This window comes from Bos taurus, chromosome 9 (assembly GCF_002263795.3).
Source record: "Bos taurus isolate L1 Dominette 01449 registration number 42190680 breed Hereford chromosome 9, ARS-UCD2.0, whole genome shotgun sequence".
Lineage (NCBI taxonomy): Eukaryota > Metazoa > Chordata > Mammalia > Artiodactyla > Bovidae > Bos > Bos taurus.
Window position 1 is genome coordinate 76,728,390 of NC_037336.1, and position 19,977 is coordinate 76,748,366.

Consider the following 19,977-nt stretch of genomic DNA (forward strand, 5'->3'; position numbering starts at 1 on the left):
CTCCCCAACCCCCACAGTATCCCTGCCTGACTTTTGTCCTCGAAGAGCGACCCCCTCCCCCTCGCGAGTCCCGGCCGCCCGGGCACCTGCGGCCCCGGCCCGCAGCGGAGGAGTCCGGGGAACCTGCCCACCGCCGGCCCTTCGGGAAACGGCGCCCACTCCCACCCCGCGGAAGCAGGCGGTTAGAGGCCCAAGCCGCCGGGAAGCGACCCCTCGGCGGCCGGCCGACCCCCAGACGCGGCGGCGTTACCTGGAGGACCACGTCGTTGGGCAGCTGCGCGGCCCGAAACAGCTCCAGCACTCGCCCGTTGGCCGACACCTTCTTGGTGCTCTCGATGTCGCAGTAGGAGAAGAGATCCGAGTAGTATTTCTGCTCCGCATCGCTCAGCGTTAAACCTTCCATCTTCGCCTCCGCTCACGGCCACCCCGCCCCGCATGCAACACCGGGGGCTCGGCCCCGCGACCCCAGGACGGTGGGTACTGCGCGCCGCCCGGCCTCCTTCTCCTCCTCACCCTCCTCCCCGAAGCGGCGGGGAGCCCTGGGGGGCGTCGGAGCTACAGGGCCCGGAGGTCGCGGGGAGGGAGCCCGGTTGGGCTCGGCGCGCCGCCGCCGACGAGGCCCCGCGCAGCGCGCGGCTCCGGCTCCGCCTCGGCGGCCGCGGGAAGAACACGGGGAAGGAGGCGGGGGCCGCGGCGGTGCGAGGCTGGGGCGGACTCCGCCACCGCCTCCGCCGCGGGTTCGAGTCTCTCCGGCTCCCCGCCGCTTCCCCCAAGACTTCCCGCCTTGCCTTCCCCTTCCGTCCACGCCCCCACAGCGGCAGCACTTCGCGGAAAAGTTGCGGGGCTTCTAGTCTAAAGTTTCGGGGGTTCAGGGCTGAGCGCGGCCGCCGCTCCGCCTCCCTCCGCCGCCATTTACTGCGCCCCGGCCCGGCCCCCGACGCGACCGCAGCAACACTGACAGCGGCGGCCGCGCTCCAGACCCGGATGTGAGGCCGGGAGGAGAGAGCGCGAGAGGGAGAGAGAAACACCCACCGGGCTGGCTCGGCCGCTCCCGGGAGAGGGGGGCCGCAGCGCCCCCTGGTGGCCGGAGCTCCGCGGCAGAGGGTCGAGCCGCCCTTCGCGTTGGGCAGGCAAGGCTGGGACCCCTGGAAGCAGCGACCAGTGGGGAAAGCACGCAGCTCATTCATACCAGGAGAACTTAGATACGGGCTGCAGTTTGGATTATCTCAAAGCTTCTGGCACCGAATGGTTAATAAACATTGAGTGAAAGGGGAACATTGTTCAGGTTCTTACTACTGTATGCGTTGTGCTGCTTTGAGGTCAGATGTTACTGAGGATCAATTCAGTATTTCTATGTGCTCTGAAGGGCTATGAACATGTAACCAACCCATCTGAGAACTCTCATCGTATAGACACTAGCCACTGAGACCCAGCTCCCACTCTGGCTCCAAACCGTGTTTACCTGAGAAACAAAATTGCTGAATAGAGGGAACAGCTAGCAAACTTCATCTCGTTATACAAGGTGGTTCTGGTCACCAGGAGCTTAGTGCCATAAATATATACCATCAGCTCTATAAACCTGTTTAGACTCTGGGCCGACCACAGGGTCTCGCTCTGGCGACCCCTAATTTCCTCCTTTATGGAAGATGATGTGTTTGCACTGTTGTATTCTACACCTATCTGGGAGATACTTCTTGAGATGTCTCAAATAGAATATCATAATAGTTTATCCTTAACAAATAGGAAATAGTTCAAAAACAGCAGCTAGGGTAGAACTAGACTTTTCAGTATGGGTTTTTATTTCGTCTGCTACGGGTTACTCCGCTGAGTGCTGACCTTACAGATGACCCATGAAAGGAAAGTTATTACAGGTTTACAGTCCTCTATCTGGAATTTCAAAATTCAAAGGCACTGAAAACCCCAAGGGTTTGTTTTTTGTTTTTTTTTTTTAACACTTTGTCTGCAAAACCTGCCCTACTTCATTTGGAGGCAAAATCTCAACTCAACTCACATGAGGCTATTTATAGTCTTTATATATGCCACTTAGTGTCAATATTTATTCATTTTACTCCAGGCTTTAATGGAATGTTAAAATACACACAATTATAGGCATTGCATTACCTTTCTTTAAAAAACAAACAAAAACCAAAGAGGGATTGTGGGGCCATATTTGAATACTAGCACAACATGACTTTAACTTCAAGTTTCTCTCTTTCTAAAACTTTAAATCTGTCACAGCAATACCTCACATGCCCTTGCAGGACACCCACCAGAGGTGATCGGAGACCCACAGATGTCCTGTCTTCCAAAGGTATAAAAGAGAGGAGCATATGAGATAGGAATTGGCTCAGGGTCATCTTCAGCTTCTTTTTCTCCACACCTTTCCTAGACCCTGAAGCTCTTTGCTGCCCCAGGGCCTTTGCTCCCGCCACTCCCATAAGCCTTTGCTTGTTCTCTCACACCTCAGGTCCCTGTACAGGTATCACCTCCTCAGAGAGAGACCTCCCTCAACACCTGATCTGAAATAGCCCCCACCACTCCAATGGTTAAGAATCTGCCTGCCAGTGCAGGGGACAAGAGTTTGATCCATGGTCAAGGATGATTCCACATGCTCAAGGAAGATTCCACTTGCAGAGGAGCAACTAAGCCCCTGCACCACAATTGCTGAAGCCTGGAGGCCAGTCCTCCACAACAAGAGAAGCCCACATACAGCAAGGAAGACCCAGCACAGCCATTAATACAAATAAAATAGCCCCACCATCACTCTCTATCCCCTGATCCGAATTATTTTTCTTTGTAGCACTTTTCACTCCCTGACATTAACATATATTTTTGTTTACATTCTGAGAATTGAGATATATCTGACATACAATCTTTTTTATGGTGGTGAGGGGAGTCCTGAACATCAGTACTTGTAAGAAGCACTGTATCTGTGTAAAAGTTCCTCCAAACACACACATACACACTCAAAAAACCAGAAAGCCTTGCACGAAGGGGAGACCTTTACCAGCCCCAGCCAGATACTGGGTTGGCCTGGTGTTGGAGGGTTTGACAGTTTCACAAATGCAAGGATTTTTCTTTATATCTGTTACTTAAATTTATATTTTAAGGTACAAATGGGGAAAAAAATTAACATACAGACCCTTTGAGGCCAAATCTAATTCTTTTCTGTACATGTCTAGGTATATCAGTTTTAAAAAGGGACATCACAAGAATTCTGTTTTAAAACAGCTGGTGTATAGTGTATAGCTACAAATTTAAAGATACTGGTCTTCAGGTAATATCAATATATTCTGAGCTAGTGACGCAGAGAATATAGAATGGCCTTTTGAAAGTACAGCTGATACGTCAGCATGGAAATAATGTTCTGTGAAGACGGGACCCCATACTCTAGGATGCAGTAGCACCCTAAATTAGCCATCTTGTATGTTCCTCTGTCTCCAATAGGTAGACTATATGGGACAGAGAACCAAGGGATAGAAGCAAAACTGGCTGCACTTATCTTTGCCCTCAGGGACCCACTCGGGGGAGTTTCCCATCCCCTCAACCTTAGATTCTGAGCATGCAAAAGTCCTGGTTCTGACACAGGACTGTTTCCACTCGGAGGCATATTATTAGTCCCATTAAACTGTATGCCACAAATGGTGTTCTGTCACTTGAGGCTCCTTGTGTCAATAGATCAGTAGGGAACAAAAGAATCAACATACTGTAAGGCAACTGAACCAGTTCAACTACCCACACACTTCTGTTCCTATTAAGTGACTGACTTAGTGCTTACCAACCTGTTGCACTTAATATTGTAACTGTTATGATTGGGGTTTCCCTAGTAGCTCTGTTGGTAAAGAATCTGCCTGCAATGCGGGAGACCCAGGTTCAATCCATGGGTCAGGAATATCCCCTGGAGAAGGAAATGGCAACCCACTCCAGTACTCTTGCTTGGAGAATTCCATGGACAGAGAAGCCTGGCAGGCTACAGTCCATGGGATCACAAAGAGTTGGACACGACTGTGTGACTAACTTCCACTTTTTTCACAATTGGATTAAATATTACATAATCTAATTAGGAAAACAGATAATTTTTCTTTCTATGGAAACTAAGAACATGCTGATGACAAACTGCTAAGAAAAGTGGCTGTTAAATGAGCTGGTGAACTCATGAGGAAAGACTTAGAGTCGCAAGAAATACCATCATATCTATGGGTTGGGCACACAGGATATTAATGTGTGCTTCTTGTTCAATTGGTTGATGTAGTGATCGGAATGGAAGATAAGTTTCTTTCCTGTAATTAGAAGTTTCTGTTTTTTTAATAATTTTTGAAAACCCAATTATTTTTATAAAAATATACACACTCATGGTAAAAACTCAGAAAAGAACAAAGAAAAAAAATTACCTGAAATCCTCCCATCAACAGACAACCCCTGTTAACATTTGGATGTATATCTTTCTTAACATTGTTTACTTAAACTTCACACACACACACACACAAAATATCAAGTAAAAGGATGTATTTTTATGTAATATATAAATATATATACATTATATTTTATATACATTATGCTATATATACACATTACAAATATATAATTTAAAATCAATGGATGCATTATTTATTACACTATATATTATTACTGCAACATATATTCCATCATATATTTAATATCGGGTGCCTACTTCTTTGCCGTATCTTTTCTATGTAACAGGTCTTTTTCGCTGAACTATAGCTTGTACTTGTAAAGGAGTTGTCGCTTTTCTCCAAACAATGTGAATCTTACTGATTTCTTCTTTTGGTGTGCTCAGTTGCTCAGTCATGTCTGACTCTTTTGACCCCATGAACTGTAGCCTGCCAGGCTCCTCTGTCCATTGGATTTTCCAAAGAATACTGGTGTAGGTTGCCATTTCCTTTTTTTTTTCTTTCAGAGTCATCAATATAAATGATATATAATCAGGTTAACTTAAAAAACCACAACTATATCCTACAGAAACCACATGAGGCAATCTTATACTGTCTTACCAATGGGATCTATTTTCATTACTTAATAGGAGAGAATCATAAAATGATTAATTTTTTTAGATGTTGCAGTTGAGGTTTAATAATGAGATAGAAAACACCAGATAAATGTAAAATCTCAGATAAGCATCAAATTCACCAGGAACAGAGGCATAAAAATCTATACAAACACAGCAAAACTAAATCAACTCTTTATACAAACAAAATTCTCAGGAGAGATTAATGAAAATTGGAAAAGCAAATAAAGATAAAAACTAAAAATCCAAATAAAAACCAAACCAATAAATATTTATTACTTACTTATACAAGGCAGTTGTCCCCATAGTATCCTTTGTAAACCTTCTCAATTTAGCGTGTATTCAATATTCTGAATTTTTAGCAAGGGAAGAGTCAGAATGGTTTCCCTCTTCTTTAAAATACTGAAGCATGCAGAGGAAGTTGCAAAAGATTCTAAATGTATGTTGCTTATTATTAGTGTTTTCTAAAGCAAAAGCTTAGACTTGGGCAGGGCCATCTCCAAAAACTGCAACTTTTTAAACTAGTAATTTAACAAAAATAAAACAATCTGTCCTTAATTCTATATCTACAATCTTCATTAGTATCTGTTAATATCCATCACCCTACCATGAAAATATGTGACAGTATTATGGATCCCATAACCTTAAATGGGGCCTAAGAGCTAGAGGTTTTCTGCTTTGTGAAGTGTTTTTCCATTTTAACACTTTGCTATTGTACAAAGGTACTTAAAGGTTATCTCTGCACAATCTTAAAAGCTAAAAATGTGTAAAGTGAAAATGAATATAAATCTTAATGGCTACAGTAATAGGAAGGTACCAAGTAATGAAAACAGATAATACTAGATTGAGGTAAAATAGCTTTGAAGTCTGATTCTGGCAATTGCTGTTCAGTTGCTCAGTTGTGTCTGACTCACTGTGACCACGTGGACTGCACCGTGCCAGGCTTCCCTATCCTTCACTATTTCCCTTTGTTTATTTTTTAGTCAAGTTGCACAGCACGTGGGATCTTAATTCCTTAACCAGGGATCGAACCCACTACCCCTGCCTTGGAAGAGCGGCAGAGCCTTAACCACTGGATCACCAGGGAAGTCCCTGCTCCTCCTGCTGCTGCTAAGTCGCTTCAGTAGTGTCCGACTCTGTGTGACCCCATGGACAGCAGCCCACCCTAGGGCAAGTTTAATGTCTGTCAGTCACAGTGTCTTCTGTGAAATGGGATGCTTTATTTGGCCAGTATAAGAACAAGAATGAATATAAAAGTTTGTTATAAACTGATGTTTAACTACTGGCAGCTATTATCAAGGACAAACATGGTCAAGATCTGTTCGCTTATATTTGTTCTTGTTATTTATTCAAATAATTCAAACAATCAGGGATATTCTTTTTTAAGATATAACAGTAATTTACAACATGTGATTATTAGCTGTAAAATCCGTTTCCTCCTAGTCTTTACTTTTTTATTATACTATAAACCCTCTGGACAAAGACAAGCTGATGTGTCCAGTGCTTTGGATACATACAACAAGTGTTATAGCCAGTAAGCATCTAGTGCTTAAAATCTACTTGCCTTTTATTTCAATGATCTCATAAGTGTAGTGGGATCAAACACTTGAAACACTATATGTGGCTTTTAAATTTTCTCTAGTATGTATAATCTTCCTTAGCAGCAGCATGGGGTTGAACTTAATTTTGTCAGTCAAACCTCAGAATCTCCCTGTTTAAGTGTAATCATTTAAGTCATTCGGTCTCTTTCATGTTTATGCTCGGCCTTTCATATTTCTTCCTCTTTTCTCTGTTTTCCTCCCAGATGCCATGGGGTTATTAGAGGGCAGAAGATGGAGATCAGCTGACACAATTTCTTGACTGTGAGAGAGAAGGGGCCTCAAATCCACAGGCGGGAGTCCTTGTCCCATCCTCTGGTTCCACTGCAAAGTGGCTGATGTGGCCTGGTCCCAAAGTCTATGTGAGGTATCCTCAGAGTTAGTCTGGCCTGTTGGGGCACCAGGCTGGTGTCATAAAATCACTTGTAAATCTTTAATTTCTAATCTTTCAGTCTCAGCACTTGGTAAATTGTGTAGTCCACCAACACTTTCATTAGTAGCTCCATTGGTCCATGTGGGAACTTGGGCTGGGGGTGCTTCGTAGAACTGAGAATTGGGCCCAGGCAGGTGGTTTGGTTTTCTACTGCTGCATAACATATTATCCCCAAATTGAGTGCCAGAAAACATGATTTTGTGGGTCAGAGGTTGGGGAAGGGCTCAGCGAGGCAGATATCTTTTGTTGTATCTTATCCTGTGGTCATCTGAAGGCTTGACAGGGCTGGATGTCCAAGATGATTCACTCATGTGGGTAGCAGTTAATGCTGACTGTTGTCTGGGAATTCATCTAGGGCTATCTCCTGGAGCATGTCATGGCATCACCATGTGCCTGGACTTCTTACAGCACAGTGGCTGAGTCTTTAGAGAGAGCATTTAAAGAGCATGCATTCAAAGAGATCAAGGCACAAATAATGCAACAGGATTTTATATATTTTTTATATATATTGATTATAGGTGAGTCATTAAGCAAATGCAGATTTAATAAAATGAAAATTATATCCCACCTTTTGATGAAATGATCCACTGTTTCTGATTATAATGAAAAAGTCACAGAAGATGACTTGCCTTTTTAAACCATATGTGTTATGAATGACAAAAAATGAAAACAACTAACCAGGGACTTGACTTTAGATTGGATTTCTCTGTCACTCAATCAATATCACATCTTTCTGTTGCTGGTTTGGCACTATTTCCACTTTCTTATCGAGATCACGTCTCCAAATTAACTGGATAGTGTCTTTCTATTTACCATGGGAATGATTCACCTATAAAACCATTTGATACTTTGAAGTGGTGGTTCTTTGGCAACTTTATTAGTTTCTGCCTAGCTAACTGACCTATTCAGGTTTTCTTTCTCTTGTTGAATAACTTTTTTTCCTCAAAAATTTATCCATTGCATTAATATTTTTAAATTGGCATCCATATTTTTTAATATGCCTTTTGTAACTATTTTAAACACAGAACCTAATTAAGTTTCAAAACAGAAGATAAATTTAATTACTTTCTTGGATTATTTTAAAAAGTAGATTTATAGTGCCTTAAAGGTTTTACTTTTGTCATTGTGAAAATTTACTGCTTCAGTTCAATTCAGTCGCTCAGTTGTGTCCGACTCTTTGCGACCCCATGAATCACAGCATGCCAGGCCTCCCTGTCCATCACCAACTCCCAGAGTTCACTCAGACTCACGTCCGTCGAGTCAGTGATGCCATCCAACCATCTCATCCTCTGTTGTCCCCGTCTTCTCCCGCCCCCAATCCCTCCCAGCATCAGTCTTTTCCAGTGAGTCAACTCTTCACATGAGGTGGCCAAAGTATTGGAGTTTCAGCTTTAGCATCATTCCTTCCAAAGAAATCCCAGGGCTGATCTCCTTCAGAATGGACTTGTTGGATCTCCTTGCAGTCCAAGGGACTCTCAAGAGTCTTCTCCAACACCACAGTTCAAAAGCATCAATTCTTCGGTGCTCAGCCTTCTTCACAGTCCAACTCTCACATCCATACATGACCACTGGAAAAACCATAGCCTTGACTAGACGGACCTTTGTTGGCAAAGTAATGTGTCTGCTTTTGAATATGCTATCTAGGTTGGTCATAACTTTCCTTCCAAGGAGTAAGCGTCTTTTAATTTCATGGCTGCAGTCACCATCTGCAGTGATTTTGGAGCCCAAAATAATAAAGTTTGACACTGTTTCCACTGTTTCCCCATCTATTTCCCATGAAGTGATGGGACCAGATGCCATGATCTTCGTTTTCTGAATGTTGAGCTTTAAGCCAACTTTTTCACTCTCCACTTACACTTTCATCAAGAGGCTTTTGAGTTCCTCTTCACTTTCTGCCATAAGGGTGGTGTCATCTGCATATCTGAGGTTATTGATATTTCTCCCAGAAATCTTGATTCCAGCTTGTGCTTCTTCCAGCCCAGCGTTCCTCATGATGTACTCTGCATAGAAGTTAAATAAGCAGGGTGACAATATACAGCCTTGACGTACTCCTTTTCCTATTTGGAACCAGTCTGTTGTTCCATGTCCAGTTCTAACTGTTGCTTCCTGACCTGCATACAGATTTCTCAAGAGGCAGGTCAGGTGGTCTGGTATTCCCATCTCTTTCAGAGTTTTCCACAGTTTGTGGTGATCCACACAGTCAAAGGCTTTGGCATAGTCAATAAAGCAGAAATAGATGTTTTTCTGGAACTCTCTTGCTTTTTCCATGATCCAGAGTATGTTGGCAATTTGATCTCTAGTTCTTCTGCCTTTTCTAAATCCAGCTTGAACATCTGAAAGTTCATGGTTCACGTATTGCTGAAGCCTGGCTTGGAGAATTTTAAGCATTACTTTACTAGCGTGTGAGATAAGTGCAATTGTGCGGTAGTTTGAGCATTCTTTGGCATTGCCTTTCTTTGGGATTGGAATGAAAACTAACCTTTTCCAGTCCTGTAGCCACTGCTGAGTTTTCCAAATTTGCCGGCATATTGAGTGCAGCACTTTCATAGCATCATCTTTCAGGATTTGAAAGAGCTCAACTGGAATGCCATCACCTCCACTAGCTTTGTTTGTAGTGATGCTTTCTAAGGTCCACTTGACTTCACATTCCAGGATGTCTGGCTCTAGGTCAGTGATCACACCATCGTGATTATCTGGGTCATGAAGATCTTTTTTGTACAGTTCTTCTGTGTATTCTTGCCACCTCTTCTTAATATTTTCTGCTTCTGTTAGGTCCATACCATTTCTGTCCTTTATCGAGCCCATCTTTGCATGAAATGTTCCCTTGGTATCTCTAATTTTCTTGAAGAGATCTCTAGTCTTTCCCTTTCTGTTGTTTTCCTCTATTTCTTTGCATTGATCGCTGAGGAAGGCTTTCTTATCTCTTCTTGCTATTCTTTGGAACTCTGCATTCAGATGCTTATATCTTTCTTTTTCTCCTTTGCTTTTCGCTTCTCTTCTTTTCACAGCTATTTGTAAGGCCTCCCCAGGCAGCCATTTTGCTTTTTTGCATTTCTTTTCCATGGGGATGGTCTTGATCCCTGTCTCCTCTACAATGTCACGAACCTCATTCCATAGTTCATCAGGCACTCTATCTATCAGATCTAGGCCCTTGAATCTATTCTCACTTCCACTGTATAATCATAAGGGATTTGATTTAGGTCATACCTGAATGATCTAGTGGTTTTCCCTACTTTCTTCAATTTCATTCTGAATTTGGCAATAAGCAGTTCATGATCTGAGCCACAGTCAGCTCCCGGTTTTGTTTTTGTTGACTGTATAGAGCTTCTCCATCTTTGGCTGCAAAGAACATAATCAATCTGATTTCAGTACTGACCATCTGGTGATATCCATGTGTAGAGTCTTCTTTTGTGTTGTTGGAAGAGGGTGTTTGCTATGACCAGTGCATTTTCTTGGCAAAACTCTATTAGTCTTTGCCCTGCTTCATTCCGTATTCCAAGGCCAAATTTTCCTGTTACTCCAGGTGTTTCTTGACTTCCTACTTTTGCATTCCAGTCCCCTATAATGAAAAGGACATCTTTTTTGGGTGTTAGTTCTAAAAGGTCTTGTAGGTCTTCATAGAACCGTTCAACTTCAGCTTCTTCAGCATTACTGGTTGGGGCATAGACTTGGATTACTGTGATATTGAATGGTTTGCCTTGGAAACAAACAGAGATCATTCTGTCATTTTTGAGATTGCAACCAAGTACTTCATTACGGACTCCTCTGTTGACCATAATGGCTACTCCATTTCTTCTGAGAGATTCCTGTCCGAAGTAATAGATATAATGGTCATCTGAGTTACATTCACACATTCCAGTCCATTTGAGTTCGCTGATTCCTAGAATGTCAACATTCACTCTTGCCATCTCGTGTTTGACCACTTCCAATTTGCCTTGATTCATGGACCTGACATTCCAGGTTCCTATGCAATATTGCTCTTTACAGCATCGGATCTTGCTTCTATCACCAGTCACATCCACAGCTGGGTATTGTTTTTGCTTTGGCTCCATCCCTTCATTCTTTCTGGAGTTATTTCTCCACTGATCTCCAGTAGCATATTGGGCACCTACTGACCTGGGGAGTTCCTCTTTCAGTAACCTATCATTTTGCCTTTTCGTACTGTTCATGGGGTTCTCAAGGCAAGAATACTGAAGTGGTTTGCCATTCCCTTCTCCAGTGGACCACATTCTGTCAGATCTGTCCACCATGACCCGCCCGTCTTGGGTTGCCCCATGGGCATGGCTTAGTTTCATTGAGTTAGACAAGGCTGTGGTCCTAGTGTGATTAGATTGACTAGTTTCCTGTGAGTGTGGTTTCAGTGTGTCTGCCCTCTGATGCCCTCTTGCAACACCTACCATCTTACTTGGGTTTCTCTTACCTTGGGCGTGGGGTATCTCTTCACGGCTGCTCCAGCAAAGTGCAGCCGCTACTCCTTACCTTGGACGAGGGTTATCTCCTCACTGCCGCCCTTCCTGACCTTCAACGTGGGATAGCTCCTCTAGGCCTTCCTGCACCCGCCCAGCCACCGCTCCTTGGACGTGCGGTTGGTCCTCCCAGCCGCCGCTCCTGGCCAAAATAATTTTATTTTATTTTATTTTACTTCAGGTAGGAATTATAAAATTTAACTGTATGCCACTTTCTATAGCATATAAAATTTCATAAAGGTTAATCCAACAAGAGGTCAATAAACTCACTGATAGTCAGTCTCAGTGATCTCAGGATTCACAGTGCCCATGTTTCCCGGATTAATACTTTGATTTAAGAACAGAAAACTGTTTTCCCAAACTAAATTAATAAGCCAGTTCATTAACTCAAAGAGAATAATTTTCAAAGGGTTATTTATTAGAAAGGCAGTCATCAAGATAATGACTATATGTACAAAAAGAAATTTTTAAAAATAAATTCCCCTGAAGAATCAAAACTGAAATTTCCCCAAAATTGCCTGATAACCAAAATGAAATTTGCTTTTGTTTGTTTAGTTTGGCCTAGTGTTTGTTGTTGATGGTCATATTTTTAGAAATTGGAGAATTTTAAAAAACAAATAGTTGCTTAAATCTGGCCCATATCTCAAGATATGCTCTCCAATTAGCCAGGTCATTTCAAGTGATCAAACTGAGGCGTCATTAGAGTGATTTTGTTGTACAAGTGCATAGGAATAATTGGTTTCCACAATTTGGAGAATTCCAGAATTCTCCAAAATGAATTCACTAACTTTTTTTCTCCTTCTTCCTTCCTTTTCCTCTTTTCTCCCATCTTCTCTCTCTCCCCTCAGCTTCATTCATCAGTTATTAAATACACAGCAGGCACTGTACTAAGTTTGAGGATTTGAAGAAAACATGTCTTGCCTTTAAAGAGGTAAGAAGCTAGAGAGGGTGACATTCACTATGAGTGAACAAGTAATTTTGTAGGGTGGTGCATGGTCTAAGAGAGAGGAACAGAATACCCTTAGAATATACAGGAAAGTTTCCTCTGTAAACTTGGAGTGGTGAGGGGTAAGCTGAATGTCACCTTTTACTGTTGACCCTTCCATCAGGAGAGAACTGCAGGGTGATGGTGAATAATTTGATAGATTAGAAAAGGACATGTGAGTGTTAATAAGGTGAAAGAAATGTCATGTCCAATTACATCTTTGAAAATGAGAAACTGAAGAACGGAACTAGAGGTGATGTTGAAGGCAAAGGTAAGTGAAAGATAGTGGGGGAAAAAAGGAGAGAAAAATTTAAAAGAGTTACGCAGACGGAATAAATTCCAGTGTTCTGCTATACAACAAAGTTTGGACACGTAACAATACTATATCATACACTTGAAAATTTGTTAAGTGGAAAACTCAAGGGTTTTACTAAAATATATTTGAAAAACAACAATATTCCCACAGTACAAATCCTTGTGTTGACCAGGTTGAACCTTAGTGGAGAGTGATGCCTGGTTCTCTGTTTCAGCCAGATCCCAGAATCTACTTGACATTTCTGTTTTGTAATTTCTGTCCTATTGCCTTCATCATTTTAAGAAAAAGGTGGTTTACTTTGGAAATAAGACAATTTATGATGTTTTTAAATCTGCTCTAATTAGATCAACAAGAGTTACTTTAAAGGCATTGTTTGTTGTGATGAGCTTTGGAATAAGAGATCTACCACTTACTTTACATTTGTCATCCAGATACTTTTCTGCCTATTTCCTTTATATTGGTCTTTCTTTTCATTTTCCCAGGGCCTTCACTGATACGCATTCATTGAATGTTCCAATACATCTCTCACCCTCTAAAGGTTCCAGTTGTTCAAGATATGTAAGACTTTTAAGACATCTTGGGGACTTTGCTCACACCTATAAATTCCTGTCATGGAAATAGCTTGATAAGTTTAGTTCATTTCAAGCAAATATTTATTGAGCACCTAGTAGATGTTAATAATTCTACACCTAAATGCTGAGAACAGAGAGTTGAATACCACAATCATGGCCATTGAGAAATTTTTAGTCCAATGGAGGAGACAAGCGTATACTACCTAACAAATTCTTTTCCATCTCTCGTGTTGTATATTATCTCTATGTAACTCCCCACCCCCATCCACCACCTCTGTGTCCCAAGTTGGCCTTGTCTCTAGTTCAAGGATGTCTGGTTCTTGTCTGCTGGCCTTTGATCCCTTTTCATGTGAATATTTTGCAGTAGCTTGTGACATTTCAAGCTGCTGACTAGAAACGCTGTGTTCTCCCCACCTTGTCTGCACTGGAGAGAAGGAATGCAGAAATCTCACTTCAGTTTCAGAGGATTTGAAGTTAAGCTCTCCTCACTCCCAAGGAGAGCAAAGCTGTCAAGTTTTAAAGGGGAAATTACCTTCTAAACTATCAAGGTCTATTTTGTAAGCACCCCTGGAAAAGAAAGCAACATGAAGGGAAATAATGCTTCTGAGAAAAAAGGGAAGTAGGTGAGGAGGGATTTTCCAACAAGAGGGGATTACCAGAAAGCCCCTTGAGAGGCTGGGGGTTGATCCTGAAGAAGCAGTCTAGAAGGCTTTAGGCCACTGCTCAAGAGAAGCAGGGTGAGCACAAGGGACATTGTCTGAAGGCCCAGTAATGGTGAATCTCAGAGCCCCTGATTTCACTGGAGAAGCCACTTGTCTAAGAACAGGGACCAAACTAGGCTTTCTCTGTGTCCACACTCAGCACTGCCCAGCAGAGCGGAGCCCACTCGGGCTTGCTCCATGTATCATTGCCCAAGTGGACCCGCCTCCAGTCTTGTCAAGACCTCGAATAGCCATACTTCTGAGAGAAAAGGGCAAAAGCTCTACTTTTAGTTGGCGAGAGGCGGGAAGGGGAAATCCCCCCATACTTAATTAAGGGCAGAACCAGCGAAGTTAACAATATGATAATAACTGACCTCACTGTTACCTGTCTGCTCTCCTCTAGGCGGTCTAACCTGTGTGCACCCACCCACTCATTTACCACCGACACTTTTTCAGTCCTCATGGCAAGCCATTACATGAAAACTATCCATGTCACTGGGGCTTCCCCAATGGCTCAACATTAAAAAATTCACCTGCCAAAGCAGGAGTCTCAGGAGACACGGGTTCGATCCCTGAGTCAGGAAGATCCCATGGAGGAGGAAATGACAACCCACTCATAGACAGGGGAGCCTGATGGGCTACAGTCCATGGAAGTCGCAAAGAGTTGGACATGACTGAAGTGACTGAGCACACACACATGCACATCCATGTCAACTAATATTCTAGAAAAAATTTCAGGAAAAAACCATTCATTTCTTTCCCATTATCCAACTCCATACTACATTTGATTCCACCTTGCTTATTTTCTGCCTTTCTTTTTGAACTTGACCTTTATATTAGACCCTAGACATGGTGCTACTAATACTTCTGGTTCTTTGGAATTTGGCTATTGTGCATGGCTTTGACTTCCTTCCAGGAGAGCTCAGTCTTCCTGCTCCTGCTTCCTGCTCCTTCCTCCTCCTGCTCAGTCTCCTGGCTTACGTGGACCCTAGTCAACTCCTGCCCCTTGGCTGGTGCCCTGGTCGGGCTATGTTCTTCCCTCATCTCACCAAACAGAAGGGGGAGAGCCAGACCCTGTCCCTGAGCCTTAGAACAAAATCCAGGCTATTGTTACCACGGCCCTGTTTCCAGCTAAACTTACATGTAAGATCCTCCTGTCAAGTTCCTTTGACTTATCACATGAATGTGCTTCCTGAACCATAGCAACTTTCTGGCAATTTCAGAAAAGAGCTTGTACTCTGCTCTAAAGGTGGAAAGAACTTGAAACCAGGCCCTGGGTAAAGTGCTGTGTCAGGTGACTGTAAGAGCTCAGACTTGTGGGCAGAAGACACATCCGTACTTGTCCTCTTTGAGCACCTGCTGCTGCTGCTAAGTCTCTTCAGTCGTGTCCAACTCTGTGCGAACCCATAGATGGCAGCCCAACAGGCTCCCCGTCCCTGGGATTCTCCAGGCAAGAACACTGGAGTGGGTTGCCATTTCCTAACAGGGCTTAAAAGGAACCCTTTGCACGTCCTGAAATGTTTTAACCAACTGATAGGAAGTAGACCCAGGGGGTTCCCATCACCCACATAAGGTTAAATTGCAGATTAACTTGTTTATAGCTAGATAGAAAATTAAGTTACCATATCTGAGCAAGATCAAAAGTTCCCGCTGGTACTGCCTGGCAGTTTCCTTCAGCTTCCTGGGTCCCTACGAAATGCAAGTCAGCAAAAGGGACATGGCACCCACTCTGTTATCTGGAAGCTAGGCTGTAATACAAACATTCTACTCATCAATTATAGAAGAGACTGGCTGACTTCACCCTAGACAAGGTTCCTCCCACAGCCTGGAAAGATAAGCTCCATCATTTAATCCTATTGTACCTAGGGATAATAATTACCATTCATTGAATGATTGCTTTGGGCTAGGTAAACGTCACAATTATTTTATAAAGAAAGGTTATTATTCCCATTTTATGTATGAAGGGTGGAAGTCCTAGAGAGGTGGAACTCAAGCACACTCATGAAGTAATAGAGGTGGGATTCCAGCCACAGCTTGTTGAGCACCAAAGTGTGTTCTTTCATGTTTTCATGACTCTTGAATGAGTGCACCAACTTCACTGAACCCATTTTTTTTCCCAGAAAAAAAGACCTTTATTTTTGGCTGCACCATGCAGGATCTTAGCTCCTGGACCAGGGATTGAACCTGTGCTCCCTTCAATGGAAGCACAGAATCCTAACCACTGGACCACCAGGGAATTCCCCAAAACAACTTTTTTTTATAAAAAAAAAAAATTGGAGAGAATAAAAAAGCTACAATAAACATCTAGCTTGAAACATTTAGTGGCACAGTGGTAAAGAATCTGCCTACCAACGCAGGAGATGCAGAAGACACAAGTGCTCCTGGGTGGGGAAGATCCCCTAGAGTAGGAAATGGCAACCCACTATAGTATTCTTGCCTGGAAAATTCCATGGACAGAGGAGCCTGGCAGGTTCACTGGATACCATACAGTCCATGAGGTCAGAAAAGAGTCAGATGCGACTGGGCACTCACAGCTTCAACTGAAGGAATAAAGACAGGTATATAATTTATATATCCTAAAACAATAGTATATAAATTATAAAATAACGCAGTAAATTACTACACTTGGCAAGTGTGATGAAAGTTTTTAAATAGTGTAGATTCACTGGGTGCATGGAGTGGAGTGAAAGTCGCTCAGTCCTGTCTGACTCTTTGTGACTCCGTGGACTGTAGCCCGTCAGGCTCCTCTGTCCATGGAATTCTCCAGGCCAGAATACTGGAGTGGGTAGCTGTTCCCTTCTCCAGGGGATCTTCCCAACCCAGGGACTGAACCCAGGTCTCCTGCATTGCAGGCGGATTCTTTACCAGCTGGGCTACCATATAATGAATTAAATGTTACCATACAGCAAACTTGGGATATTTTGAGAAGTACAAGTCATTTAGCAGTAGGCTTATTAGAAAATTATTAGCCTGAAATAAAGTTGATGCAAATATATAATGATACACATCAATAATGATGTATATAATTAAGTCACTCATCATAAACATACTTAACAATACATTTATGATAATTAAGAAGCAGACTAACAGTAACTGAAAACAAGAATCATCACAAGCCAATTGTTGATGCCTCACAGTTAAGCAAGTGGCCTTCCTGATACCGCCAAATTGCAGTGTTTTACCTGTGCAAATACAAGTAGGAGCTTTGAAACATAGTTTTGTGACCATTATTATTTTTTAAAATATTTATTTATTTGGCTGTGCTGGGTCTTCATTGCGGCATGTGGGATCTTTAGCTGCAACATATCAACTCTTACTTGTGGCATGTGGGATCTTGTTCCCTGATCAGGAAATGAACCTGGGCCCCCTGCATTGGGAGCATGGAGTCTTAGCCACTGGACCACCAGGAAAGTCCCTCTGACCATTATTCTTAATGGTAGGTCTTTCTCATCTCTTATTTCCTCAGTGATGGCTGCTTACCCCATGTAAAGTCTCTCTACCTTGAATTAGTTTGAAAATAATAATTGGATTAATAGTTGAATTGATAGTTGAAGATAAAAGCTGAATTTAGCAAATTATCAGAACCTCTCTACTTATGGGGGGACAGAAAAACAACTACAAATAGAAGCTTTCGATCGTTGCCAAGTACTGAAAAAAGAGTGTTTGTGTTTGATAAGGGACTTACAAAATCTCAGCTGAGGTATTGTATTGCAGGTATTTCCCCAACAGAAGAAATGATTCTAGATATAAGATCAAAAAGCTCTGTTAGGGTGAAGAGCAGCCTATTAATTCATTGTGGTGAATGTGGTGGTTGAATCGCTAAGTGGTGACAGACTCTGCAACCCCATGGACTGCAGCATGCCAGGCTATTACATACTTGGTTGCTATTAACCATTCTTCTGGATTTTGTCATAGCTGGGGGAGCACCTGAAGTCCCCTAACTATTTAAAAGAGAAACCCATGTAGAAACATCTGGATGTTTGAATTCTTAAATTAAAATCTAAATATTTGAATGACATTACCTATCAAACTCAGAGTTTGTAAGCCCACAGAATTAGCTATTTTAAGGAAATTTGTGGCAATAGAAACCATGTACTCAGTTCCTTAGAAATCAATGAAATGATTGGAATTAATTCTAGAAAAAATGCCATTTATCAAAGAATGCTTATGACTTATTTAGAACATTCCATTTAATTTTAATCAATACTGCTAAGACCAAGAAAGAAAAAAAAATTCAGTACATGTGCTTTCCCTACAATTTTATATTATTTTATCCCCTAATTAAACATATAGAACAATTGCCAAATAGACTTTAAAGATTTACTCTTATAGATATATCTTTTCAATTTATGTTGATTGAACATCAAACTACATTTCTCCTCTCTTTCTCTGAGGAGTTAAAAATATGTATTATGAATAGTAATAACTGATGGCTAACAGGTAGTTATTATAAATAATTTTATATGTTATTAATAACACTTAAAATTCACATCATGTTAGCCAAGATGTCAAGGCAACCTAAGTGTCCATCAATAGATGAATGGATAAAGAAGATATAGTATATCTACACAATGGAATATTACTCAGCCAAAAAAAGCATGAAATTCTGCCATTTGCAACCTGGATGGACCTAAAGGGTATTATTCTCAGTGAAATAAGTCAAACAGAAAGACAAATACTCTACGTTATCACTTATATGTTGAATGCAAAAAGTAAAACCAATTAAAATATATGATGCTGCTGCTGCTGCTGCTAAGTCGCTTCAGTCGTGTCTGACTCTGTGCGACCCCAGAGATGGCAGCCCACCAGGCTCCCCCATCCCTGGGATTCTCCCGGCAAGAGAATGGGTTGGAGTGGGTTGCCATTTCCTTCTCCAATGCATGAAAGTGAAAAGTGAAAGTGAAGTTGCTCAGTCGTGTCCAACTCTTTGCAACCCCATGGACTGCAGCCTACCAGGCTCCTCCGTCCATGGGATTTTCCAGGCAAGAGAATGGGTTGGAGTGGGTTGCCATTTCCTTCTCCAATGCATGAAAGTGAAAAGTGAAAGTGAAGTTGCTCAGTCGTGTCCAACTCTTTGCAACCCCATGGACTGCAGCCTACCAGGCTCCTCCGTCCATGGGATTTTCCAGGCAAGAGTACTGGAGTGGGTTGCCATTGCCTTCTCCGAACTAAAATGTATAACAAACCAGAAACAAGTTCACAGATATAGAAAACAAACTAGTGGTTACCAGTGGGGAGAGTGAAGGGAAGAGGGACAAGAGAGGTTTAGGGGATTAAAGAGTACAAACTACTATGTATAAATAAATAAGCAATAAGGGTATACTGTGCTGCACAGGGAAACTTCCCATCATTTTGTAATAAGTTAAAGCAGAATATAATATATAAAATACTGAATCACTATGTTGTACACCTGAAACTATTGTAAATCAACTATACTACAATAAAAATAAATAATTTTAAAAGTTCACATCATATTGTAAGTGACAATATCAATGAAATTTTCATTATTGTGATTGCTTGCACTTTATCTCATTAAAAATGCATTCACAGAACTCTGCTCAGTGTTTTGTGGCAGCATGGATGGGAGAAGGGTTTAGGGGAGAATGGATGCATGTATATGTATGGCTGAGTCCCTTCGCTGTTCACCTGTTGTCTATCACCACATTGTTTGTTAATCGGCTATACCCCAATATAAAATGAGAAGCTAAAAAAGGCATTCAATTAATTTTTGCATGTTTTTGTAGCTTATTTCAATTGAATATGGTCCAGATGAATTGATTCTGAGGGCAGAGGTATGTTAATGTCACATTAAAAGTGCCATTTCCTTCTTTGGTGGAGAAGGAAATGGCAATCCACTCCAGTATTCTTGCCTGGAGAATC

The 19,977-nt window shown here is 42.0% G+C and overlaps 1 protein-coding gene across 8 annotated transcripts in view; it reads right to left on the reverse strand.

Moving 5' to 3' along the window:
* The window catches only part of REPS1 (RALBP1 associated Eps domain containing 1), an 89,988-nt gene extending 89,029 nt beyond the window's left edge, over positions 1-959 (reverse strand). For 6 of the 8 annotated variants that reach the window (XM_059889786.1, XM_059889785.1, XM_024996762.2 and 3 more), the window contains exon 1: positions 251-959. In XM_059889786.1, the coding sequence (XP_059745769.1) occupies positions 251-403 (153 nt within the window). In that variant the 5' untranslated portion in view covers positions 404-959. The remainder of the gene's footprint in view (positions 1-250) is intronic. The other 2 variants (NM_001193011.2, NM_001354364.1) reach the window with 1 other exon arrangement.
* Positions 960-19,977: the final 19,018 nt, after the last annotated feature.